Source organism: Podarcis tiliguerta, assembly GCF_965153285.1.
Source record: "Podarcis tiliguerta genome assembly, chromosome: Z".
Lineage (NCBI taxonomy): Eukaryota > Metazoa > Chordata > Lepidosauria > Squamata > Lacertidae > Podarcis > Podarcis tiliguerta.
The window spans coordinates 16009992-16032393 of record NC_139553.1 but is presented as its reverse complement, the minus strand read 5'-3'; the positions used below and the strand labels follow the sequence as shown (position 1 = coordinate 16032393).

Genomic DNA, 22402 nt, shown 5'->3' with positions numbered 1-22402 from the left:
CATAATTGACAGACGGAGAATTGGAAGTCCTTTCTATTTTTCATTCTTCTACCCACTTTACTCTTAGTTTTTTGATGTCCTCTAATCATGCTTTCAAGAATTAAGTGTGCACGAGGGGCTTGTTTCACGAAAAGGAAAACTGCTATGTTGCTAATCATATAAGTTACTTTTAAGTTTTCTTCCCATCAACGTAATATTGATTAGTCCTAATGGTACTAACTTCCATATTGAGAAAGCAAACTAAAGGGGTGGGGTCGAACATGTTTTTATTTCATTTTTCCAGTGAAGACTATTAGCCCCCTTGTGTACACATTAAGTTTTATTGTAACAAAGCAACTTGTACACTTTTGAACATTCAGAACTGAGCAACTTTCTTTTTCCAGTAAAACAAAATTCTTTTGAAAAAACAAAACAAAGAACAAAATTACAATAGAGAATGTGAAATCCAAATAAAGTCCTACAGGTTCTGCTGATTCTCCATCAAGTGGCAGGGCTCAACTGTAATTAAAAAAAAATCTCCTAAGTGTCATATTTTAAACTGCAAGGATGTTTATTGGGATTAAACATGCCAAAGGAGACGTATTGTTTTGTTCAAATGCCCCTTTAACCCACCCCAACATCTGAAACCCACCCTTGCTTACATTGTCTATAACCCCCTCCTTTTTTAAGCTTTTTTTAATTAAAAAACAAGAGTAGACAGATACATGTTGGTAAATGCTGTCCATATTCACATAGAGACACAGTGTAATCTCTGAGCCCAATATACAGAGAAAGGAGGAAAAAGCTAGATTCTATGCACTACTACACAGGGGCCTAGCACTCTTCAGCTTCCAGCAGAGTGAAGGGAGGAGAAGGTTCTTTCTTCCCCACAGAACACAGTGTGTTGATTTTATTAAAAGTTTTTGTTTTGTTTTGTTTAGAAAGAGGGAGTGGGGAGGGTAACAAAATGAGTAAAGATTTCATTTCCACCAAATGCTGCTTGATATTTTCTGCAAAATTATTTGTGAACCATGGTGAAGAGGAGAGGAAAAAAAGACCTCAGGAGAACAAGGCGACTGAGCACGAAAAGGATTGGGGGGCGGGGGGCGGAATAGACAGCAACTTGCTCCCAGGGACTGGAGATGGGGGAAACGGGGAGGAAAGAGGGTGGTTGGAATCTGTCAGTGTTCAGTCATCTTCTCCTTCATCCTCCTGTTGAAAGAAATGCAACATTTAAACACACTGTTAAGTAATCACCATAAGAATCCAAATTTCATACCATCCATTCCCTCCCCACTTTTACTTTTCAGGAGAGGCTCTACCACACTCTTTTCTGCTCTACTTCTACATCACAAGGCGAAACTGCTATCCTGACGATGCCTGCTAAGGGGCCTGTCCTAATAAACACACTGAACAAGCTTCTGCTCCTGTACTGTTCAAAACACTGATCTTCCACATGAAGGGGAGATCCTTCAAATTACAGCTACTTAACCCAAGTCACTCAAGACTACGGCATGCAGAGAAGATGCCATGGCAAAGATGACTGGTTCTGCTCTTCCTAAGCCTATTTACAAGCCATTGCTAAATGGCAAGTGTCATTCCAACCTCTCCTTCTTCTCCCTCGTCATCATCTTCATCTTCTTCGCCCTCATCTTCGTCACCTTCCTCATCAATGTCCTCCAAGCCTTCTTCCTCCTCCTCATCATCGTCATCTTCCTCTCCCTCACCTTCTTCATCATCCATATCAGGAACCTTATTTGAAGAACAATTAAAACGTTAGCATGTTTATGTTAAATTACTCAACTCCCCCCCCCCTCCTAGAAGCATGATGCAAACTCATTTAAAGACTCTTACCAAGTAGTACTGTAATGGGTTCGGCCAGATGTCATCTTTAATGACCTCGCCTAGTTCATCGGCACCAGCATCAGAATGGTCAGTGAACCAGGTGAAGAAGCTCTCCGGTTCTTCATGCTGCCTCTTTCTACTGGCCTTGTTTTGTGACTGACTGGAGCGCTTTGTCAAATCCTTACCAAAAAAAAAAGGCAACAGAAATATCAAAACTTCCTTCTGAAAGTGAGTTTCCCCCCTGAAAAGATACTCAGATTGCTAATCTGTCTTCTTTATTCAGAAACTGGAGCACTGGACCACTTACTGAACAAGATTATGGAGCAGCAGCAGCAACAAACTGCTTTTGATATTCCCCACCAAATTCAGGGAAAACATAATTTAGGAGCACAAGATTAAGGGCCCTCAGATGGTACAGATGAACTGTCCATTCTAAAGTAATTCTACTTCCACAGCACTTTAACAGTCAAGGCTTCCTCATAAAGAACCCTGAGAACTGTAGTTGGTTAAGGATCTCCCAACTCTCAGCACCCTTAAGGGTTCTTTACATGGTGTAGCTGTGGTGCAACACTCTCACGTGGCAGAGAATTCCAGATTGTTGAATGAAACAGACCTTTTCATCAGGAATATCCCACGGCTACAACTGTACTTTTTCAGCAGGGACACATCCCCTTGCGGACAACCTAGACACAGCAGGTCACATCCCAGCAACACAAAAATTAGAGGTTTCTACAAACACACCTCCCTTTCCCTTCAGGCAAGCAAGTGGAATCGTAGCTCAGGGAAACATCCCAGGCTGCCATGCTAAAGCAGCAGGTGAATTAGGCCATTCCAGTTTCTTTAGTGTTATTTCTGGTTCTCTCCATTAAAGCATTGGCTGGGTGGGATGGGGAGAGAGGAAAGATTCCAACAGATTTGCATCTAATATGATTCTTCAGACAATTTTAGGCCACAGAAGTAGAAGACATAACAAATGAATTACTAAAATCCGACTTCTAAGCCTCCTCAAGCATCTTTATGGAGTTGCTCGGAGCCAACCTGATTACATTCAGGTTCAGATCCTGAGTCATGACACTGAATGGGTGACCTTAGGTCAGTCACTCTCACATCCTAACCTTCTTCACAAGGTTGTTGTGAAGACAGAGGGGAGAAACCATGTATGTCACTGTGCTCCCTGGAGGAAGAGCAGGATAAGGATGGAGTAAATGAATAAACTAAAACAATTAGTTTTTAATATCTTTATATGCTTGTCCCTTTTCCACCTCCCAGCAGTACCATGCTGTTTTGCAAATTAACCACCTTCCTTCACATTACACAAAAGGGTTGTGCCCAACCAACTTGTACTCACAGTAGCCCCATGGAATGCACCTAACTGAATCGTGTTCATTCATTTCAATGGGTCTACTTAAAGTATAACTAATACTGGATATAACCTATAGGTTGGCGTCCACATGTATTATTTGCTTCCAAAAGTTCTCACAGCAATCTCAGAAGCTCATAAATTCCATCCTCTGAAACACCAGATCACATAAAATCCATCAGATACAACCGTGCTTTGTTTCACCCATGCAAGGAGGAAAGAGAGTTTGGAGAAGACGCTGCTAGTGTCTGGAAATCCCACAAAACCAACAGGGATCCAAAGAAATCTGCAGCTACGTACCTTTCCAGATTTCCATTTGATTTCACTTGATTTTGATGATGGGTCCCCACTCTCATTCAGATGAAACTCTTTGGAGAGCATCTTGTTTTCAAAATATGGATTCTCATCAAAATACTGCAGTCAAGAAAATATAAGAACGTCAATACCACTACACAGCATAGATATTTCAAAGCACGGCCTCAGGGAGCACTAGGCTGTTCTCCCAGCCATCCACAAACGTGGTAAGGAAGGTGCAGCACACCTTTACTTACAAAATCTATTCTGTAACCTGATTTGATGTCTTCAAACTCTGTCACTTCCACCCTGGTCAAATAATGCAGCGCTTCTTCATCTTCTTCTCCCAACAGTGCAGATACTATCAGAGAATTACAAAGTTTCCATCACATGTGCGTTTTACATATTCATCAGCAGAAGCATCACCACCTTACAGAATTTTATTTCCTAACCTGCTCTGAAACATATATTGCTGCTGGGTTCTTCAACTTCATCCACATAATGGAAATCAACTAATATAAACTCAGTTCTAATAAATTATTTCTGACTTGTTTTTATAGAAATCTGAGGCCTGAAGCTAAAGTGAAGTGGGCTGCATCTGACAACAAACTTCTCCCTGCCACAGTCCCCTCCCCACCAGGAACGTCTTCAGAGATTCCACTTATGGAATAATACAAAAGAAAGCCAATGTTTAGGAATCTGAATAAAAGGTTTTGTATTAGAGAGAGTACATTTGCATTGTTTTTCATAGACTCTCATCTTGTTGTTACTGTTATTATCTTTAGTTATATCTGCCTTTTTCCCAGTCCAGGACTCAAGGTGGCTTACAAAAACAGAACAAGCTAAAAACATAGAAAAGACAATTAATAAAATCTAAGTAAACACTGATAAAAATAGAAAAAGGTTCATTAGCACTTTAATGTACCTTGTGGGTGGTTGACAAATGTTGTTACCCAAAAGTTCGGGATTTTGGCGATCAATTCTGACCTCTTCTGGAAGAATGGTTGGCGGAGTTTGTTGTACTTCTGTTCTACTTTCAAAATTTCCTCACTGGCCTGTTCATTCAGTCTATAGCAAAGACAAGATCCAAACAAAATGGGAAATCCAAAGTGTAGAAGAAGGATCAAAGCAGCATGACATTTCACAGCAGGTTGGGGGGGGGGGGAATAGAACACTAAGTAGAAGGATTAGTTTATTTCAATCTCTAACAACCTGAAAGTTTAATCTGAAACCAATGGGACCAGGTCATTGATGCACTGTTAAATAAGGGTGACTTTTTTGCCCAAATAAGCAACAAACTATCTATCCTTCCAGATCAGAGCTCAATACAGAACCTCGTGTTACATACCACCCTCCTTACAAATGCTTCGGGTAACGAGCTCCACTAACCTGGAAGTAGATGCCTCTAGTTGCAAACTTTGCCCCGAGATGTGAGCGAAGTTGTGCGCTGGCGGCACAGCACCAGCAAGAGACCCCATTATTGTAAGCGTGCCTCATGTTAAGAATGCTTTCAGCTTAAGAAAGGACCTCCAGAATGAATTAAGTTTGTAACCAGAGGAACCACTGTATCTGAATGATGATGAATTCAGTCCTAATTGTAGAGCAGTAAACATTCTCAAGTGGCATTAATTGAGTCAAATGCACCCTATTACCATATTGCACAGCATCTCCCATATATAGATCTCTGTTTTAAGTCTGGTTCATAGATGTGCTTGGACTACAACTCCCATCATTCCTAGCCATCACGGCCTGTGATCAAGGATGATATGAGTTGTAGTTCATTAACATCTGGGGACCCAAGGTTCAGAAAGGCCGCTAGCTCAGAAAACTCAGTTTGCCCCACATGTGATTGCTGACAGTAGGTATGCACGCAAGGAATGAAAAATGAAACAAATCAACGTTCATTCGTTTTTCAACCCCTATGAACCAGGTGCATTGTTTCACACTTAAGAAATACCATGAATAGTCTTTGTAAAATCCACAGAAAGGAGGAGCAATAACGTGTGCAATTTGCAAGTTGCATCTCTGGCTGCTGGGGTGAGTGGGGGGCTTGATTTCCTTCCCCTTCCACACCCATAGCTGGCATCTTATTAAGCAGCATTGGCTCACATCACTTATGAAAATCTCTGTCCAAAATATACAAACTTCTTACTGCTACCAGCAGTTTCCTTTTCAACTTTTGTATTTAACAGATGAAATTCAAATAAGCACAGCTCATGTTTTCAAGTTTCGAAGTACATTCCAGCTGCCTTATATTATAACTCTTTGTAAGCTAATTACTAAATAGCAGACAAAAAGCTTTTATCAGCTATGTTGTTTGGTAAACCGACATTATTATATAACATAAGCATTGATGTGCTTGTTAATGTATTCTGAATAAACATATAACACCATCTGGGTTACCTGTCTATTTCATTCTGTACTTCATCAATATGTTCAATTGCTTCCTGCTGCTCTTTGTCTGGAAAAAAAATGTGCCTCAAGTCAGATTCTAATTAGCAACACAATAAACACATGTAATACTTGTTCTCAATATTGTGGATGGAATTTTGATCTATATTGTTTCTCGATCTGCTTTGCTTTTGACTGTGTATTCATTTGCACATGCTTTCCCCCCATACACTGAACATACATTTTAACAAGAAAACATTCCATTTCCGTTCTTAGGCTCCAAACCTATGCACACTTAAATAGGAAGTTGAGAAGATGGTTTTAAAAATAAACAAATCAGACAAACCTATTCCTAAGTATAAATTCACACAGTACTGTGCTGAAAGAAACTGATCCAAAATCTGAGCCCCACAGGGTCTGTGGGTGAAAAGAACTGCTCTCATGTATTCACAAGATTGTTTTCAATCTATACTTCTAATCTTGCAACTATTCTCACCTGGTGGGACCCATGAGATTGGTTACTTTGCTTCTACATCTCTCATCTGGCCCATCATACAGCCAATAGACTTTAAGAACGTTCATGGCACTTTTATATAGAGCCACAAGTTGTTGAACTAATCAACCCATCAGTTTCATTTAGCTGAAAAAAGCTATGTAATAAAGAGCACACCTGAGAACACATTAATTTCCTGGATCAGCATTTTTAAGGCAATAAAAAACCCCTGTTGAGCAAGTGAACACGCTACACTATGTTTCCTTTTAAAGAAACAATACTTATTGTCTAGTGTGCTTTCAGACAGCTGAAAGAGTGGGAAGCAGCCTATTTAAAAACCCAGAAGGCGGGATTCCACGGACCTCTTAGTCTAGCCTGCATTATTTGGAGACAAATGGGCTTTCCAAAACCTGGGATGAGGGGAACCCCCTCCTCCCCTTGGCATAAGGAAGCCTGCTATTCCAGGCCCCTTTCTTTGGGAACATGGCACAATGAATTCTGCACGACATGCTCTATGTGCAGCGTGGCTTGCTGGCGTGCAGCTGCAGGCAATGAAAGCAGGATCACCTTAAAACTCATCCCAGCAAGAAAATCTTTTTTTTAAAAAAAGGCGGCTACAGACGGCGGTAAAAGCAACACGTGCGCAGAGTAACGGACGCTGGGCACTCTTTTGAGGGTTGGTCCCTTACAGACAATTGTGGGTTTCCTTTTTACAAGCAGCATCGTTTAAAGGGTGGGGAGTGCCCTGTTAGTCTCAAATACAATGAAAACATGAATTCATTTTTTAAAGAAATCTGCCGTTGGGCATCTGTAGGTGCGTATATACATATACAGTATAAATGATTTGGGGGCGGAGATCAAGCCACGAGTTTCGGGTTTGATCTGAGCCGCCGAAGCCATGGCACAGCTGCACGTGGTGGGAAGTTGCGACCCCCTCAAACTGCAGGAGGGAAGCCGCGGCTTTGTAGTAAAAAGGACACCCACAAAACGCGCCCCTCTCCTCCTCCAAAGTACAAAACCTTCCGAGCTGTTGCAGGCAAAAGCCATGCGTTGCAGGGAAGGCAATCATGGCGGCAAGCAAAAGCGGGGGGCGGGAAAGAAAGAAAGCACGGTTGGAGCGCGGCCGGGGAGGATATATTCTCTGTGTGCGAGGAAGCGATATAAAAGGGATCGGAAGCGAAGAGCGAGCCCCGCTGCTGCTGTTGCCGCCGCCAGAGAGGCGGGAAGAAGAAAGCAGCCAAGGGCGCAAGGAGAGCGAGCGGGCGAGAGCGCGCCGCGCGGGAGACAAAAGGGGCGCTTTAACATGGCCTCCCTCCCTCGCTTGGACTCAGCCGCCGCCGCGGCCTGCACATCCGGCCCACACGAGCGAGGCCCCCCTCCGCTCGAAGGCGCGCTTCCCTTCCCGCCTCCGGTGGCGGCCGCTGCTGCTGCTGGAGAAGATGGCGGCTGCGGAGGGGGCAAAGGAGAAGAGCCTCGGCGTGTGCATCTCTTCCCTCCCACCTCCGGGTCCCGCCCGCCATTCCCGCGCTCCACACAAGACCCCCTTTCGCCCCCGTCTCCGGCACCCGCACCTGAGATCTCGTCGGCCCCATCGTGGTTGGAGTTGAGCTCCTTCTTGCTGACTTTGGCCGGCGTCGCCGACATGTTGGGAGCGAGAAGAGGCGGGGAAAGAGAGGGGAAAGACAGGCAGGCAAGGACTGAGAGAGCAGAGCAGCAGCGCAGCCTCGCCTCAGACCGGGCTTAGCTGGAGCTGCCTCTGCTCCTCCTCCTTCTCCTGGGTCTTCCTATGCGTGGGAGAAGACGGGGTGGCGGCAGAGCCTGGGCTCCCCTCACGCTATCTCCACACAGCGAGAGCCTCCGCCTCCTCCTCCTCCTCTGCCGCCTCCTCCTGGTTCTGGCGAGGGGAAAGCGAGTTGCGCGCAGGCGCGCAGATTGGTTTTTATATCTCCTTTCCCGCGGCCGCCACCAGAGGGATAGTAGAATCGAAATACGCATGCGCACTGGGGACTTTTTCTTCCTCCCGCCCCTTCGCTTACTCCTGTGCGCGTGTGTGAGTGGCCGCGCAAGCGCAGACGCGTCCCTGCGCCTAGAGAACGCGGGTGAGCCAAAGGCACATGCGCAGAAGCTCCAATGTTGCTTTTCCCCCAACGGGTGAGAGAAAACCGAGCTTACTGCGCAGGCGCCTTTACCCCACCTTCATAATAGAAAAGAACGTAAGGATGTAGCTCCCTCCTCCCTATCAGGTAGCGAAATAATTCTCTTGCGCAAGCGCATACGCTCTCTGTGCATGGGACGTACAGAGGATAACTGCCCACGGAGGGGCTACGGATAGCAGGAGAGGGATGACAAAGCGCAGGCGCAGAAATACCCTCCTCTATAGGCACAGGTTTTAAAAGATGGGCAACAACTTAAACGCAGGGGCGGATGTGTCGGCTTTAATCCCGCCTCCTCTTCGGATGCTGCTTGGTCGCCATGGATGTGCGTCTATAAGTTAATATTTGCATATGTCTAAATAGGAGTGGGCGCGGCCTTGAATGGAGTTATGTTAGAGAAGCGAAAATAGAACGGTGGTCCCTGCGCATGCACAGACATGTCACATAAAATTTTTATTTTTCTAAGCACTGACTGGCGCCCAAAAGAGAGCCATGCGCTCTCCAAGGAATTTTCCTAGCAGTGTAATAATATAGGCTATATTGCAACTACTTTTTTGTTTGCCTTCCCCACCTTATACTGAAATCCTGCCTTTTCTCCCAGAAGTTCAACTTTTTATTTATTTAAAAGCGTTTTAACAGGGATGCCATATCTCCAAAAGTGAACTAAATAAATATACTGCTTAACATTTCAAAAATCTCTTAAGTGGCATACTGTGAAACAAAATAATACATCCTGAAAATGAAAACACTGCCTAAAACCAATAAAGCAATAAATATACAACTTGATTTAAGAAATCTCTAAAGTGGTGTACAGTCTAAACAAGCTGTCATTAAAATAAAAAACCCTAAAACCTAATATACAGTAATACTTTTTTAAAAGTATATCTTTATTAATTTAAAATAAATACATTTATGGGAAAACAGACAAACGCACAAATAAACCTACTGTAATCAAACAAACAAATAATGAAGAAATCAAACAACCAACCACAATATAAGAAACAACAAAATTAGTATAACGAAATGAAGCCTTATTTACCTAGGGATCCATTAGCCACGCCATCCCCTGGACCTCGGAGGGAACAAAAGTACCAGGAAAGCAAAATCTTCTTTGGAGAAAAAGAGTTTATTGAGATCTGAGCACAGAGTCAAGGTCTGTACTCAGAGACAGCCTGCTGGTTAGTTCCTAGAAATACACTGGCTGTAAAGCAAGACACTTCAGCAGACTTTCTTATACCCCCAGACTTCCCCAATCGGCTAGCAAATATTGTTTGCTTAACACATTTTATTGCTTGCTAAACATTCCCTTCGTATCTCTTCTTATCTTGCATTACTTAAAGCAGAAGCAAAGCAGGAAACATCTTGCTAGTGGTTTTTAGTTGACAGCAGTTTTTGGCTAGGCAGGAAGCGACCTTCTGACCTGTAGCTAGCATCAGCAGTTTCAAGTAGCTGGTTAGACAGGAAACGGCCTCCTGACCTGTCTGATTTAGACTTTGCAAATAACTGCATTTTTGGGTTTGAGCTTGTGTAACCATCCTAGCAGAGTGCCGGAATTTACTATGTGTAGATAATATTAATGATTAACCGTTCCCCTCTCCCTTCACTCCGTCCTCTTCTTTTGAACAATCTATTACTTAGATTCGTTCTGGGGTAGGGGTCTATATTCTCTCATTACAGCAATCACGCGAGGTCCCATCATGCGAGACATCATCTTTTTCATCATATGTTGCAGGCATTGCATTAAGCAGGGTATACAGAAGCAGAAAAGCAATAGAAGCATTATTGGGCCTATTCTCCCCACAAATACGATACCGTTCATGCCAACAGAAATACGAGAGCATCCATATGACAAGGGCGGTACATATCACTCCTACCCACCAAACCCAATATCTCCATGGTTCCTCCCACCAATATTCAGGGGGTGTGCTCATTGTTGAAGAGCCCACTGATATTTGTGCCCGACTACCTGTTGAGCCTCAAGGATGAGAGCCCACCGGTGAGCTGATGCTCCCACTATGTGGGTCAATTTTTCTATTAGCCCTGTTGGGTGGATTGAACTCTCGTGCTGCCTCCCTAGTGACCAGAGCATATGGAAGCTGAAATCCTGGGGTGGCAATTCTTACTGGCACTTGTTTAGTAATTTCAATACACACCTGGCTCAGGCTCCCATCTATCACCTGGGTTAAGAGTAGGACCTGGTCTATCAAATGAGGTTGGTACAGTGCTCTACCTTCCAGATAACAGTTGACTACCCTCCCACAACAGCAAGAGCGGTACAGAACTAGATAGATTTCGATCGTCTCTACAGCTTCCCGTAAGAGCACTGTCCACGCATGCTGGTCAGTGGTGTGGGAGAGGAGCCACAACGGGGCAGTGGGGTGTCTCAATACGGTAATCTCATCAAACCCCAGTTTCCAATAGCCAAGGAGCACGCCATCTCTTACCACCGGCAAGACGAACCAGTCGTAGCAGAGGCCAGCAGGCCAATAGGGTTGGTATGGTTCGGTAGGGTCAGGGCAATAAGACATAGAGCAAGTCAATAAAGAAAATAAGAGAGAAAAGAGAAAGTCTTTGTAACTGTCCTTGTGATGATTAGTCGCAGGATCTCGTTGCCCGTGGCCTAACGCTTTTTCCTGGTAGCGTCAGACACAAGGTGATGATCAACTTCAGAGGGTCAGCGGGATTTCTTTTGCAAGTCCAGACACCCTTCTTCAGATGCGTGTGATGTACCCAGGGGATCACCTCGACTACTTTCACTGCAGTTAGGGATGAGGGGGTCGCCAGACGCTGTCACTCAGAGGGACTGGTGAACCGGCTCAGCGAGACTGCCACGGGACTGCAGGTGTACGCTTGAGGGAATACCTGGAAAGAAAGCAAACACACACAACAAACACAGGGATTGCACTTGTTCTTGGGTGATGTGATCTCCCATCTGCCCAAACCGGCGGGGATGCCTCGGACGAAAGGGGTTGGCCTGCCATATAGAAGTTCAAAGGGTGATAGTTCTCAGTCTCTTGGTTGGCGCACAGGGCACATTTTGGGATATAGCAGCAGTTAGTTATAGCAGCAGTTAGTTGAGGTAGAATATTCTCCCAAGGTGCGCCTTAGCAGCTGGGCCTCCCAAATGGGTGGACTCGTGGTAATTCTTTACAATTGTGCTGGCCAGATGTTGGGGCACAAAAACACGGCTGTCCGGTCCTTCCTGGAGCGTTGCTCCTTCTTGGCTGGTCCACTGCTGTTCATCAAGGGTGTAACGTGGTTCCACATCGTCTGGAGTGAGTTCTGGTACCAATATCAAAAGTCCCGGTGGTGCCTCTAAATTGGCTGGAGAACAAATGTCTACGTTGGGGGCGCTGCCTGCGGGCGCCCCTCCCATCCAATTCTTCACCGTGCGTAGAGATATCAGCAAGGCGGTCGTCACTGGAGGGGATCTTCAGGATGCTGAGACACAGTCCAATCTGAAGCAGCTTTCTTATGTGGTGGACCCAAGGGGTGGTGCCAGCGACCTTCACAGCTGTGGGTGTGGAGAGCAGATGGGCCCTTCCAGCACGGCGGCAGTGGTGCCTGGGACCAGTCTCATCCACACCTCGTCACCTGGCTCAAACTGGTCATGCAAGAAGTTCGGGCCTGGGTTGAGAGAGAAAATCTCGAGAGAGAGACTGTACATAATTGTTCAATTCCACATCTTGAGCAGGGATAGGTGAAAGCATGCACACATAAGGAACCGGTCTCCCAAACATCACTTCAAAAGGGTGACAAGTGAATACGTTTCAATGGGAGGCTACAGACTCTAAGCAAAGCCAAGGGCAACATGGACACCCAATTAGACCCTGTTTCTTGGGTCAATGGTTTTTTTTCAAAGTCCTGTTCATCCTTTCCTCTTTTCCAGAACTTTGGGGCCTATATGCGGTACCCACCATCTTCCTTCTTCACTGGCAACAGTGGGGTGTTTCACTGTGATTGGCATTGTTTCAAGATTCCATGTTGAAGCAATCGCTTCAAATGCACCCACACTCCTTCAGCTGCCTGTCGTGGGATGGGGTATTGGTTTTTATCTTTCGCCCATAGTCCAGGGTCAACATCATGAGGCAGGCTAACAGGGAGGATTCCCTCCTCTTCTTTTACCATCATCAAGCACCAATGGTCTCTCAGGGGCATTTCTAAAGAAAACTCTCCTGCTGGTCCAGTTGTCATCATTACTTCCCCCATTGGTTGGAAGGAAATCTGGGCTTGTAATTTTGTTAACAAGTCTTGGCCCAATAAAGGAATGGGACACTCTGGTATATACAAAAAAATTGTGCTGGACTACTTGGCCACCTAGGCAGCAGGTAACAGACTGCAAAAAACGGGGCCTTTTGTGATTTACCTGTGGCCCCAATTATATTAACCACTTGGTTTGTGGGTTTTGTTACAGGCACAGGTAAGACTGAGTGGGCAGCTCCCTTGTTCACCTTCTCCTACCTGTAATAAGGTAGCTAGGTTAAGGGCTGTGGTAACCTGAAACTTCAGGCGTGAATGTAATAACAGCATCTGGCACTTCCTCATTTTCGCTTGTGATAGGAAATAGGTGCCTTTCATGTCAAGTAAGGCTGGGACTGCATGTGGAGTCACACAGGTGGTGTCCTGTCCAAACGTGAATTTTATCTGCCTTCGTGAGTAGGGTGGCCACTGCCACAATCGCTTTCATACAGGGGGGGGGGCAATCTCTGTTCTGTTGGGGTTAGCTTCTCTGACAAGTATGCGACGGGTTGCTGCCAATTTTTCAGTTTCTGGCATAAGACTCCCTTGGCTACCCCCTGGTCTTCATCTATGAACAGCGTAAAAGGCTTCTTGGGGTTTGGATGCCAAGCACTGGGGCTTGTTGTCACTTTGAGATCCTGAAAAGCCTGCTGCTGTTCCCTGCCCCATATAAAAGGATCCTTCTCTATTCCCTAGTTGACTCATGCAGGGGCCAAGCAATGCTTCTGTAATTAGTAGTGAGTCCAGGAGATATTGTTCATCATCATAAGTGGGATTATAGGTTTAAAAAAAAATCCCTTCAAACAATTTTACGATCTTTGCTGGATTCTCCTCAAAAGAGGGGTTCTGATTTCTCCAATTACAAACATCTGCACTTGAAAAGGGTATATGCTGGACCGTGTAGGTCTGTGGTGCCTTCGCTTGTTCAGCTGGGACAGGGGCTGGTGGATCATAAACCCCCTGAAGGGGCATTTCTCCAGTTGCCTGATCCTTCCTGGTTTTCTCATACTATCTGTGAGACATAACTCTCTTCGCCGCCTGTCCCCACTTACGTTGCCATCTCTTCCTCTTTTCAGGGGTGCAGCATTCTGCTGCCTCAACTAACAAGGGGCTTACATCCAACTTCTTCCTCAAATGGCTTTACAAACTCCTTTAGTCTCTTTTTCTGTCTTTCTGTCCACATTTTCTTTCCTTGATTCATATCATCTAGTGTCTTCCTAAACTCTTCGTTATCTTCCTCATCTTCCTCTTCTTCCGTCTCACTATCCTCCTTCGCAGGTCCTCCTCCCCCCTACACCAGCACCTCCCTGTGCTTCTTGATCTTGGCCTGGGGGGGGGGGGGTTTGGAGGGGCTGTTGGTGGAGTGTAAGGTGGTGGCTTAATCACTCCCCCTCCTCATCTTCTGGGTCTTCTAACACCAGAGGCTTCACTGTACAAATCCTGTTCTGTGTGTTGCTGTCACAGCAAGACTTTAGCCATGGTAGATTCTTTTCTTTACATTGGTCTTCCATGTAGAGATATAGGGGATCTGGTCTGGGTGGACATTTAATATATTTTGCCACAGGGGGTTGATTTGCCACAGGGGGTTGATTAATTGCAAATCAAAGCCACGCAGTTCTCTGGGTTGGCAAGTCCACCTCACATAAAGTTTTGAGTCTCTGTTTTTTCAATGTGAATCATCACTCTTCGTGGCTGTTTTCCAGTTATTAAAAAAACATTCCAGAGGAATACATTGGCTTGCTCCAGACCCTATTTTTTTTTTTTTTTTCTTTTCAGATACTCCCCTCCTAACTGGGTTTTCAAAATTCTCTCACACTTCACATGCTACAGTTTGTCAGAAAATGCACAACCCTACAATCGCTCGGCCAAGGGGACACTAAGCTTGGCCCTCATTCAACAATTCATCCACTGGAGTATCTGACACACAACATGTCAACAAAACACTCAATTCCCTCTGCCCCATTCCCTTTCCCAAACCTTTACCAATTCCTTTCCTGGTGGCATTCTTACTGCCGGGCACTCTACTGCCAACTACCAGGTGAGGCTGATCAGGCCTCTGGCCCTTTCCCTCGGGCCCCTAGCCCTTTCCCTCGGGCTTACCTTTCTCCGCTGCGGACCTGTCCCCTCGGCGCCGTTCTGTCCTCTTGTTCTCCCTCAACTAGATGTCTCCGCTCCAGGACGGTGTGGCAATCTCCCCCTACAAACTGGCAGGGTGTGCACCGGAAATGCGAACGCCGATTGGAGCTGTTCACCTTAGTTGAGCCTGGCCCTCCGGTCCGTATTTGGGGAGGGGGCTGATCCCGGACGAGCCCCCAAAGAAATGAAGCCTTATTTACCTAGGGATCCATTAGCCACGCCATCCCCTGGACCTCGGAGGGAACAAAAGTACCAGGAAAGCAAAATCTTCTTTGGAGAAAAAGAGTTTATTGAGATCTGAGCACAGAGTCAAGGTCTGTACTCAGAGACAGCCTGCTGGTTAGTTCCTAGAAATACACTGGCTGTAAAGCAAGACACTTCAGCAGACTTTCTTATACCCCCAGACTTCCCCAATCGGCTAGCAAATATTGTTTGCTTAACACATTTTATTGCTTGCTAAACATTCCCTTCGTATCTCTTCTTATCTTGCATTACTTAAAGCAGAAGCAAAGCAGGAAACATCTTGCTAGTGGTTTTTAGTTGACAGCAGTTTTTGGCTAGGCAGGAAGCGACCTTCTGACCTGTAGCTAGCATCAGCAGTTTCAAGTAGCTGGTTAGACAGGAAACGGCCTCCTGACCTGTCTGATTTAGACTTTGCAAATAACTGCATTTTTGGGTTTGAGCTTGTGTAACCATCCTAGCAGAGTGCCGGAATTTACTATGTGTAGATAATATTAATGATTAACCGTTCCCCTCTCCCTTCATAACGTCATTTATACTCCCGATACTGAAATCAATTATAAAACTTATAAAGAAAGAAATTAAAAATGTCTTCCAATTAATCTAACTGTACTTTATCTATCAATTACCTTATACCGCACAGTTGCATATTTCTTATATAGTCTTTTTATCTCCCTACTATCTTATATTTAGTTCTGCCAAGATGTTTCCTTTTATACCATAGTTTTTAAAGATTCTCCACTCGTTGTAGACTTTTTGCTTTGGTTGGCCTCTTATCCTTCCTGTCACCTTCGCTAGCTGCAGATATTCTACCATTAGGTTTTGCCAGTCTGCTGTATTGGGTATTGTTGTATTTTTCCAATTTCTTGCTACTAAAATTTTGGCTGCCGTTATCCCGTACATGAACAATGTTCTTTTTGATTTCCCTATTTCTTTTAGCAGGATGCTTAATAAAAATATTTCTGGCCTTTTTTAAATGTAAATTTAAATAATTTTTAAAGTTCTTCATATATATTATTCCAAAATACACAAATGTCTGTACACTTAAACCACATATGCAAATAAGACCCAATTTCTCTGTTACATCTCCAACATATAGGCAATCTATTCTTATACATTTTAGCAAGTTTTTCTGGAGTTTGGTGCCATCTGTACATCACCTTCATTGTGTTTTTCCTGAGATTATAACAGGCCATTAATTTTGCGTCTTCCCGCCATAATTTTTCCCATTGTTCCATGTAAATATTATAACCCAGATCTTGTGCCCATCTCACCATTACGGTTTCCACTTGTTCTTCCTTTACCTCCCATTCTAATAGGAGGTCGTATACCCACGAGATATATTTCCCTTTACTTTGTATCAATTCTTTTTCAAATTTTGATGTTTCTTTTGCAAGTCCTGCTTTCTTATCAATGATTAATCTTTGATGTATTTGAAAATATTGCAGCCAATCTGTTAAATGCCCATTAATTTCTTCATATTTTTTCAGTGTAGGCTCCTCCTCCTGTCCTTCTAATAATAACCGGTACATAAAACAAATTCAGAGGTTTCAAGCATGCAGAAACAGGCAGGGAAAGCCTGAGGACAGCTTGCGCTAAATGTTTTACAAATTGGCATTTCCCAGCCTGTGGGTCACAACCTGCAAGTGGGTTGCAAATCCTGTGCAAGTGGTCATGGGCTTTACAACTTATGCTTTGATTCCTCATGTAATTGTAAAACTTGCAGTTAAAGTGCACGAAACTGATGGCAGCCAAATCCATGTGACAATAAATCAATGAATCACCATGTCAAGATGATTTAGACTTGAGAAACACTATTATAATTGTTATGAGAATTATAAGGTCTAAGATATAAAATAAATGTTCATAAATGTACCAGGCAAACACATACATAAATATATAAACTGCAGGAAAACAGTCCTAAAGCCATTTTGAGTCTTTCAGTGACCTCAAATATTCCTCTGCAGTTTGGATGGAAATAGGAAAAGCCTCCCCATTGTCTCTGTGCTCACAAATCCTGCCTTAAGGGCACATTTGTGTATGAATAGGGTGACACTGTGACCAGGACTCAGGAATTAAATATTTATCATCACAAAAGAATGGCCAGGCTGTCCAGGTAAACCCATTAACAAGTATCCTGGCAGATAGGATTTCTGCTGTAGATGTATGTATGTAAGCCTCCTGTGATGTATGTATGATGTTTTGGGGGGTGGTCTTGAGCTACAGGGTGGATAATTTCAAAAGTCTATGTAAGGGTTTGCACACCATTGTTCAGGGTTCGCCTCCCTCCTGCATGTGGTGAGTGGGGACCCTGTTGCAACCGTTTAATAAATATCAGGCTTACTAGCCACTTTGCTTCTCAATATACTCTGGTTGTCTTCTGTTATTTTCTCCTAAGGACTCTATATGGGCTCTAGGATACCCCATAAGGGAAAATGAGCATTTTTCCCCCCCTTATAACAGCAATGTAATGAAAATATTGCTTCTTACCCCTAAATTTCACTCTTGAGCAGTGATGAGTAGCAAGATCTCTTTCGTATCCTTCAGATATATGAAAGAATGCCTCCTTCCATACCAATCCGGGAACTGAGATTTGTAAAACAGGCCCTATTTGCAGTTCCATCTTCTGCTGAAGTTCAATGCATGGGCACTCCTGGGAGGGCCTTCTTAGTGGTAGTTCCACACTTATGGGATGTTTCTTTTGCCATTTGCTTTATCTTTAACAACCAGCAGCCTCTTATCCAGCATTGCTAATAATCAAATAAATAACAACAAAATCAGTGCAGTTTTGAATACAGTGGTTAAAATCCATGCAGTTTAGACAGGTTCAGTCCACTATCTTGATTCAAAACGGCATCCAGTTGTATCTAAATATAGACCAAGAAAACCCTGCTATTTGATCTCAAGAATCATCATGCAAAAATTTGTTAAAATCATTGCAGTTTTGGAAGATTTAGTCTTGATTCAAAATGGCACCCAGTTGTATCCAAACAAAGACATAAAACTGTCCTTTGATCTCGTTGTTGTTGTTTAGTCGTTCAGTCGTGTCCGACTCTTCGTGACCCCATGGACCAAAGCACGCCAGGCACTCTTGTCTTCCACTGCCACCCGCAGTTTGGTCAGATTCATGTTTGTAGCTTCGAGAACACTGTCTAACCATCTCGTCCTCTGTCGTCCCCTTCTCCTAGTGCCCTCCATCTTTCCCAACATCAGGGTCTTTTCCAGTGAGTCTTCTCTTCTCATGAGGTGGCCAAAGTATTGGAGCCTCAGCCTCAGGATCTGTCCTTCCAGTGAGCACTCAGGGCTGGTTTCCTTAAGAATGGATGCGTTTGATCTTCTTGCAGTCCATGGGACTCTCAAGAGTCTCCTCCAGCACCATAATTCAAAAGCGTCAATTCTTCGGCGATCAGCCTTCTTTATGGTCCAGCTCTCACTTCCATACATCACTACTGGGAAAACCATAGCTTTTACTATACGGACTATACTATCCTTTGATCTCAGGAGCCATCATATAAAATATGCTTATGGTATGTTACATCTAAATCTTATATCTAAAATCACTTTCTCAAATATCATCAAAATGTGTGGTGTAGTGCTTCAAGTGTTGGACTGGGACCTTGGGAGACAAGGGTTCAAATTTCTACTCAGCCATGAAGTTCACTGGATCATTGATTATCTCTCTGCCTCACCTGTCTCACAGGGCTGTGGTGAGGATGAGGAAATGAGAAGTGTGCATGCTACCATGGAGGAAAGGTAGGGTATTAAATGGTAAACAAATAATAAAAAATAAATATTATATAAATCCAACCCCCCAAGCAAACAAAGGAAAGAGTGTCAGATAAACCAATCCTCAACACAGACCCCTTTCTTACTTGGTGTAGCAAAAGTCTGCATAAATAGAAAAATCTTCACTAACCCCAAACGGGCACAGAATAGCTGTTTGAACCTCAAGGAGCAAAGTATTGCAGAATGTGCACAGCCAACTGAATGCTATTTTTTTCCATTTCATTTTATTTAACAAAATGTAAATACTGATTAATTGTAGTAAAGCCTCTTAAGTGGTGTATTAAAAATATAAAAATGATCAATTAAAACAGCTAAAAATTTAAAAAACTTAAGGTTAATTAAAAGGCTGCAGTCTATGTTAGACCTACTCAGAGTAGACCAATTGAATTTAATGGGCATGACTAAAGTAGGTCCATTAATTTAAGCAGGTTTACTCGTAAGTGAAAAAAAACCATAAAACTAGCAACCCAACAGTGAAGGTGAAAAACATTTATTTTGTATATTAACGGCAAGCATTTTAAGATTGTTTTACAATTGTCTTTCATGGTCATTTTTGTAAGTAATACAGGTGTTGTAACAGTGATGATGTCCTCATCACTACAGAGGAAGCTCGCCAATCATTTACCTCAGGTTGGGCCTAAAATAGCTCCCTCAATGCTAACTGTGACAGGGAACCTTTGAATAAACAGGGTTAAAATTTACTTAAAAGTAGGATAAAGACACGGATTTCAGCATAAAGTACAGTGGTACCTCGGGTTAAGAACTTAATTTGTTCTGGTGGTCCGTTCTTAACCTGAAACTGTTCTTAACCTGAAGCACCACTTTAGCACCGTAATGTAGCCTCCTGCTGCTGCTGTGCCGCCGCACAATTTCTATTCTCATCCAGAAGCAAAGTTCTTAACCCGAGGTACTATTTCTGGGTTAGTGGAGTCTGTAACCTGAAGCATCTGTAACCTGAAGTATCTGTAAACCCGAGGTACCACTGTAATTAATGAAATACTAATGTTAGTGATGGCGAGCCAATTAGTTGAGGTAGAATGTGAAGTGGCAGAGGTTCACAAAATGGCCACCAATTTGAAAAACAAGTTGGAAACTACTAAGAGGAAAGAAAATAAGGGAGGAAGAGAGATGCTCGGGGTGTACACAAGGAAATCATCCTGTTTTCCCAGGTGTGATAAGGAAAACAATCTTAAAAAAATAAATATTTTTTTAATAACCAGTCACATTGTTCCCCCTGCATGCATGATGGCTGATAGTCAGCAGTCTGAAAACGGATAGGTGCAATGTCTTGCTGGACTTTAGCAGGGAAAATTGAGGGGGACTGAATTGAAAGCTCTACAATGGCTGTTTTTAATCTAGCCAAGACCAACAGAACAAATAGAGCTTGTGACACAAATTTTAAGGTGCACACATAGCGGACACATGCTCCACAGAAAACCAATCCTTCACCCTTCAAAAAAAAATTCCCTGAAAATAAAATGACTTTTGGGTTCACAGGGCAACTCTGAAGCTCATCTTGACTCTCTTCATGTCCCCAAAGATGTTCTCTGCTGTAGAAGGAAGTATATTGGAAAAACCTTTCTCAACAGTTCTTTTCATTTGCAAACTCCTCCAAATACATAAAACATCTCTCATGAATAGGGGAGGTCTATAACAATAGACTCAAGAACTGAGGTATTACCATTTCCAAATAATGGCCTAGACTGTCCAGAATAAGGCAATCAGCTGGCTGACTGGGAACAGTTATGGACCACAGGTATGAAATTTACGGCATGTAATGCCCTAAGAGAAAACCTAATGAAAATGATTTATAGGTGGTACATGACACCAGTCAAGCTTGAAAAAATTTATCATCTGCCCGACAATAAATGTTGGAAATGTAAAGAGACTGAAGGTACATTCTTTCACCTTTGGTGGACATGCCCAAGGATTAAGACATTCTGGGAGATGATTTATAATGAAATGAAAAAGGTATTCAAATATACCTTTCTGAAGAAACCAGAGGCCTTTCTCCTGGGCATGGTTGGCCAATTGGTGCTAAAGAAGGATAGAACTTTTTTTATGTATGCAACAACAGCAGCTAGAATACTTATTGCAAAGTATTGGAAGACACAAGATCTACCCACCCGGGAAGAATGGCAGATGAAGTTGATAGACTACATGGAACTGGCGGAAATGACTGGCAGAATCCGAGACCAGGGAGAGGAGTCGGTGGAAGAAGACTGGAAAAAGTTTAAAGATTATTTACAGAAATATTGTAAAATTAATGAATGTTAAAAGATTATTGGAATGAACATATATGGCTTTAGTAGAAATGTTATAAGGATTTAAGTATAAATAGATTAATGGAATTTTAAAGGTAAAATAAGGTTAGAATGTGCTAGGATAATTTTAGGACAGATAACAGAGGAAGATGGAAAGGAATTGCTGAAACATTTGACAGAAGTGGAATACAAAAAGGGAGGTGTGAGGAGGTCGGTGAAATAAGTGAATGAAAGATAAGATACTGAAATTGTTTGAGTGTTTTAAATTGTTTTTGTTTGGTTTTTGTTAGTTTAATGTGTCTAGTGTTATGTAGTGTCTTTATATTGTATTGTATTGCTTTTTATTTTTCTGTTTATGTTTGGTTTTGTGCAAATTGTTCAAAAAGTAATAAATATTATCAGAATAAGGCAATCAGCAAACACTATCAGGTGTCTTGACAGACAGGAGACAGGTCACACTGTCAGGCTCGGGAATTCTCCTCCCCACCCCCACCCCCATCCCTTGGCAGCAAGAAGTAGAGAAAGCAGAGAGTCCTTTTTAATGAGTTTATTCATTCATAATAGCGAGAGACAAGAATGCAGTATGCCCTGATAATGACGTAATGACGTTGTTCCAACTGAGCTACTCCTCCCTCCTCTCTGGCAACAGCATTTCCCCTTATAGTGGCCACTCATGGTCAATTGTCTCTGAGTCCTTTGTTCCTGTACTCTTAAGAAATGCCAGTTTCTGGGAGAAGGGAGTCAGAAATATTATCCAGTGACAATGTGTCTCTTTCTGTTTGATGCTTTTGGATGATCTTTGACTAAGGGGCTGGGCAATTTAAAAGTTGTTACAGGGGTACCTCGGTTCTCAGATGTCTCTGTTGATAAATGTTTTGGAACCCGAACGATGAAAACCCATAAGTAAATGCTTCTGTTTTTGAACGTGCCTTGTAAGTCGAATGGCTTTCGCTGCGTGTTTTTCAATTTTTGCATTTGCGCCTTGGAATATTTCAGAACTCGAACAGTCTTCTGGAACGGATTATGTTTGAGAACCAAGGTACCACTGTACATACATCTGGGTCCTCACCTCCTTGCAAGGCGGGGAGGGAGAGGAACTCTTTTGAAACAGACTTTAAAGATCTGCCTTGCTTTGGCTGCTTCCTGCCTCTACTCTTTCTTCTCTGTCTGATAATTAACTTAGGGGATACTGGGTCACTTGATGGGGAGTTGGGCTGTAAAT

At 43.3% G+C, this 22402-nt stretch overlaps 1 protein-coding gene across 4 annotated transcripts; it reads right to left on the bottom strand.

The window, feature by feature from the left end:
* Positions 1-301: 301 nt before the first annotated feature.
* SET (SET nuclear proto-oncogene) lies at positions 302-21678 on the bottom strand. 4 transcript variants are annotated; one of them, XM_083423997.1, is made up of 10 exons: positions 21598-21678; positions 20598-20641; positions 17621-17880; positions 5882-5939; positions 4404-4546; positions 3736-3839; positions 3485-3598; positions 1834-2004; positions 1585-1731; positions 302-1191 (listed from the first exon to the last, which is right to left on the bottom strand). In XM_083423997.1, the coding sequence occupies exons 3-10, from the start codon at positions 17751-17753 to the stop codon at positions 1168-1170; spliced, it is 894 nt and encodes a 297-aa protein (XP_083280123.1). In that variant the 5' UTR covers positions 17754-17880; positions 20598-20641; positions 21598-21678; the 3' UTR covers positions 302-1167. The 4 variants fall into 4 exon arrangements, with proteins under 4 accessions (XP_083280123.1, XP_083280125.1, XP_083280124.1 ...); XM_083423999.1 differs by having other exon boundaries at positions 1641-1731; positions 21598-21670; XM_083423998.1 differs by lacking the exons at positions 17621-17880; positions 20598-20641; positions 21598-21678 and adding an exon at positions 7934-8615.
* Positions 21679-22402: the final 724 nt, after the last annotated feature.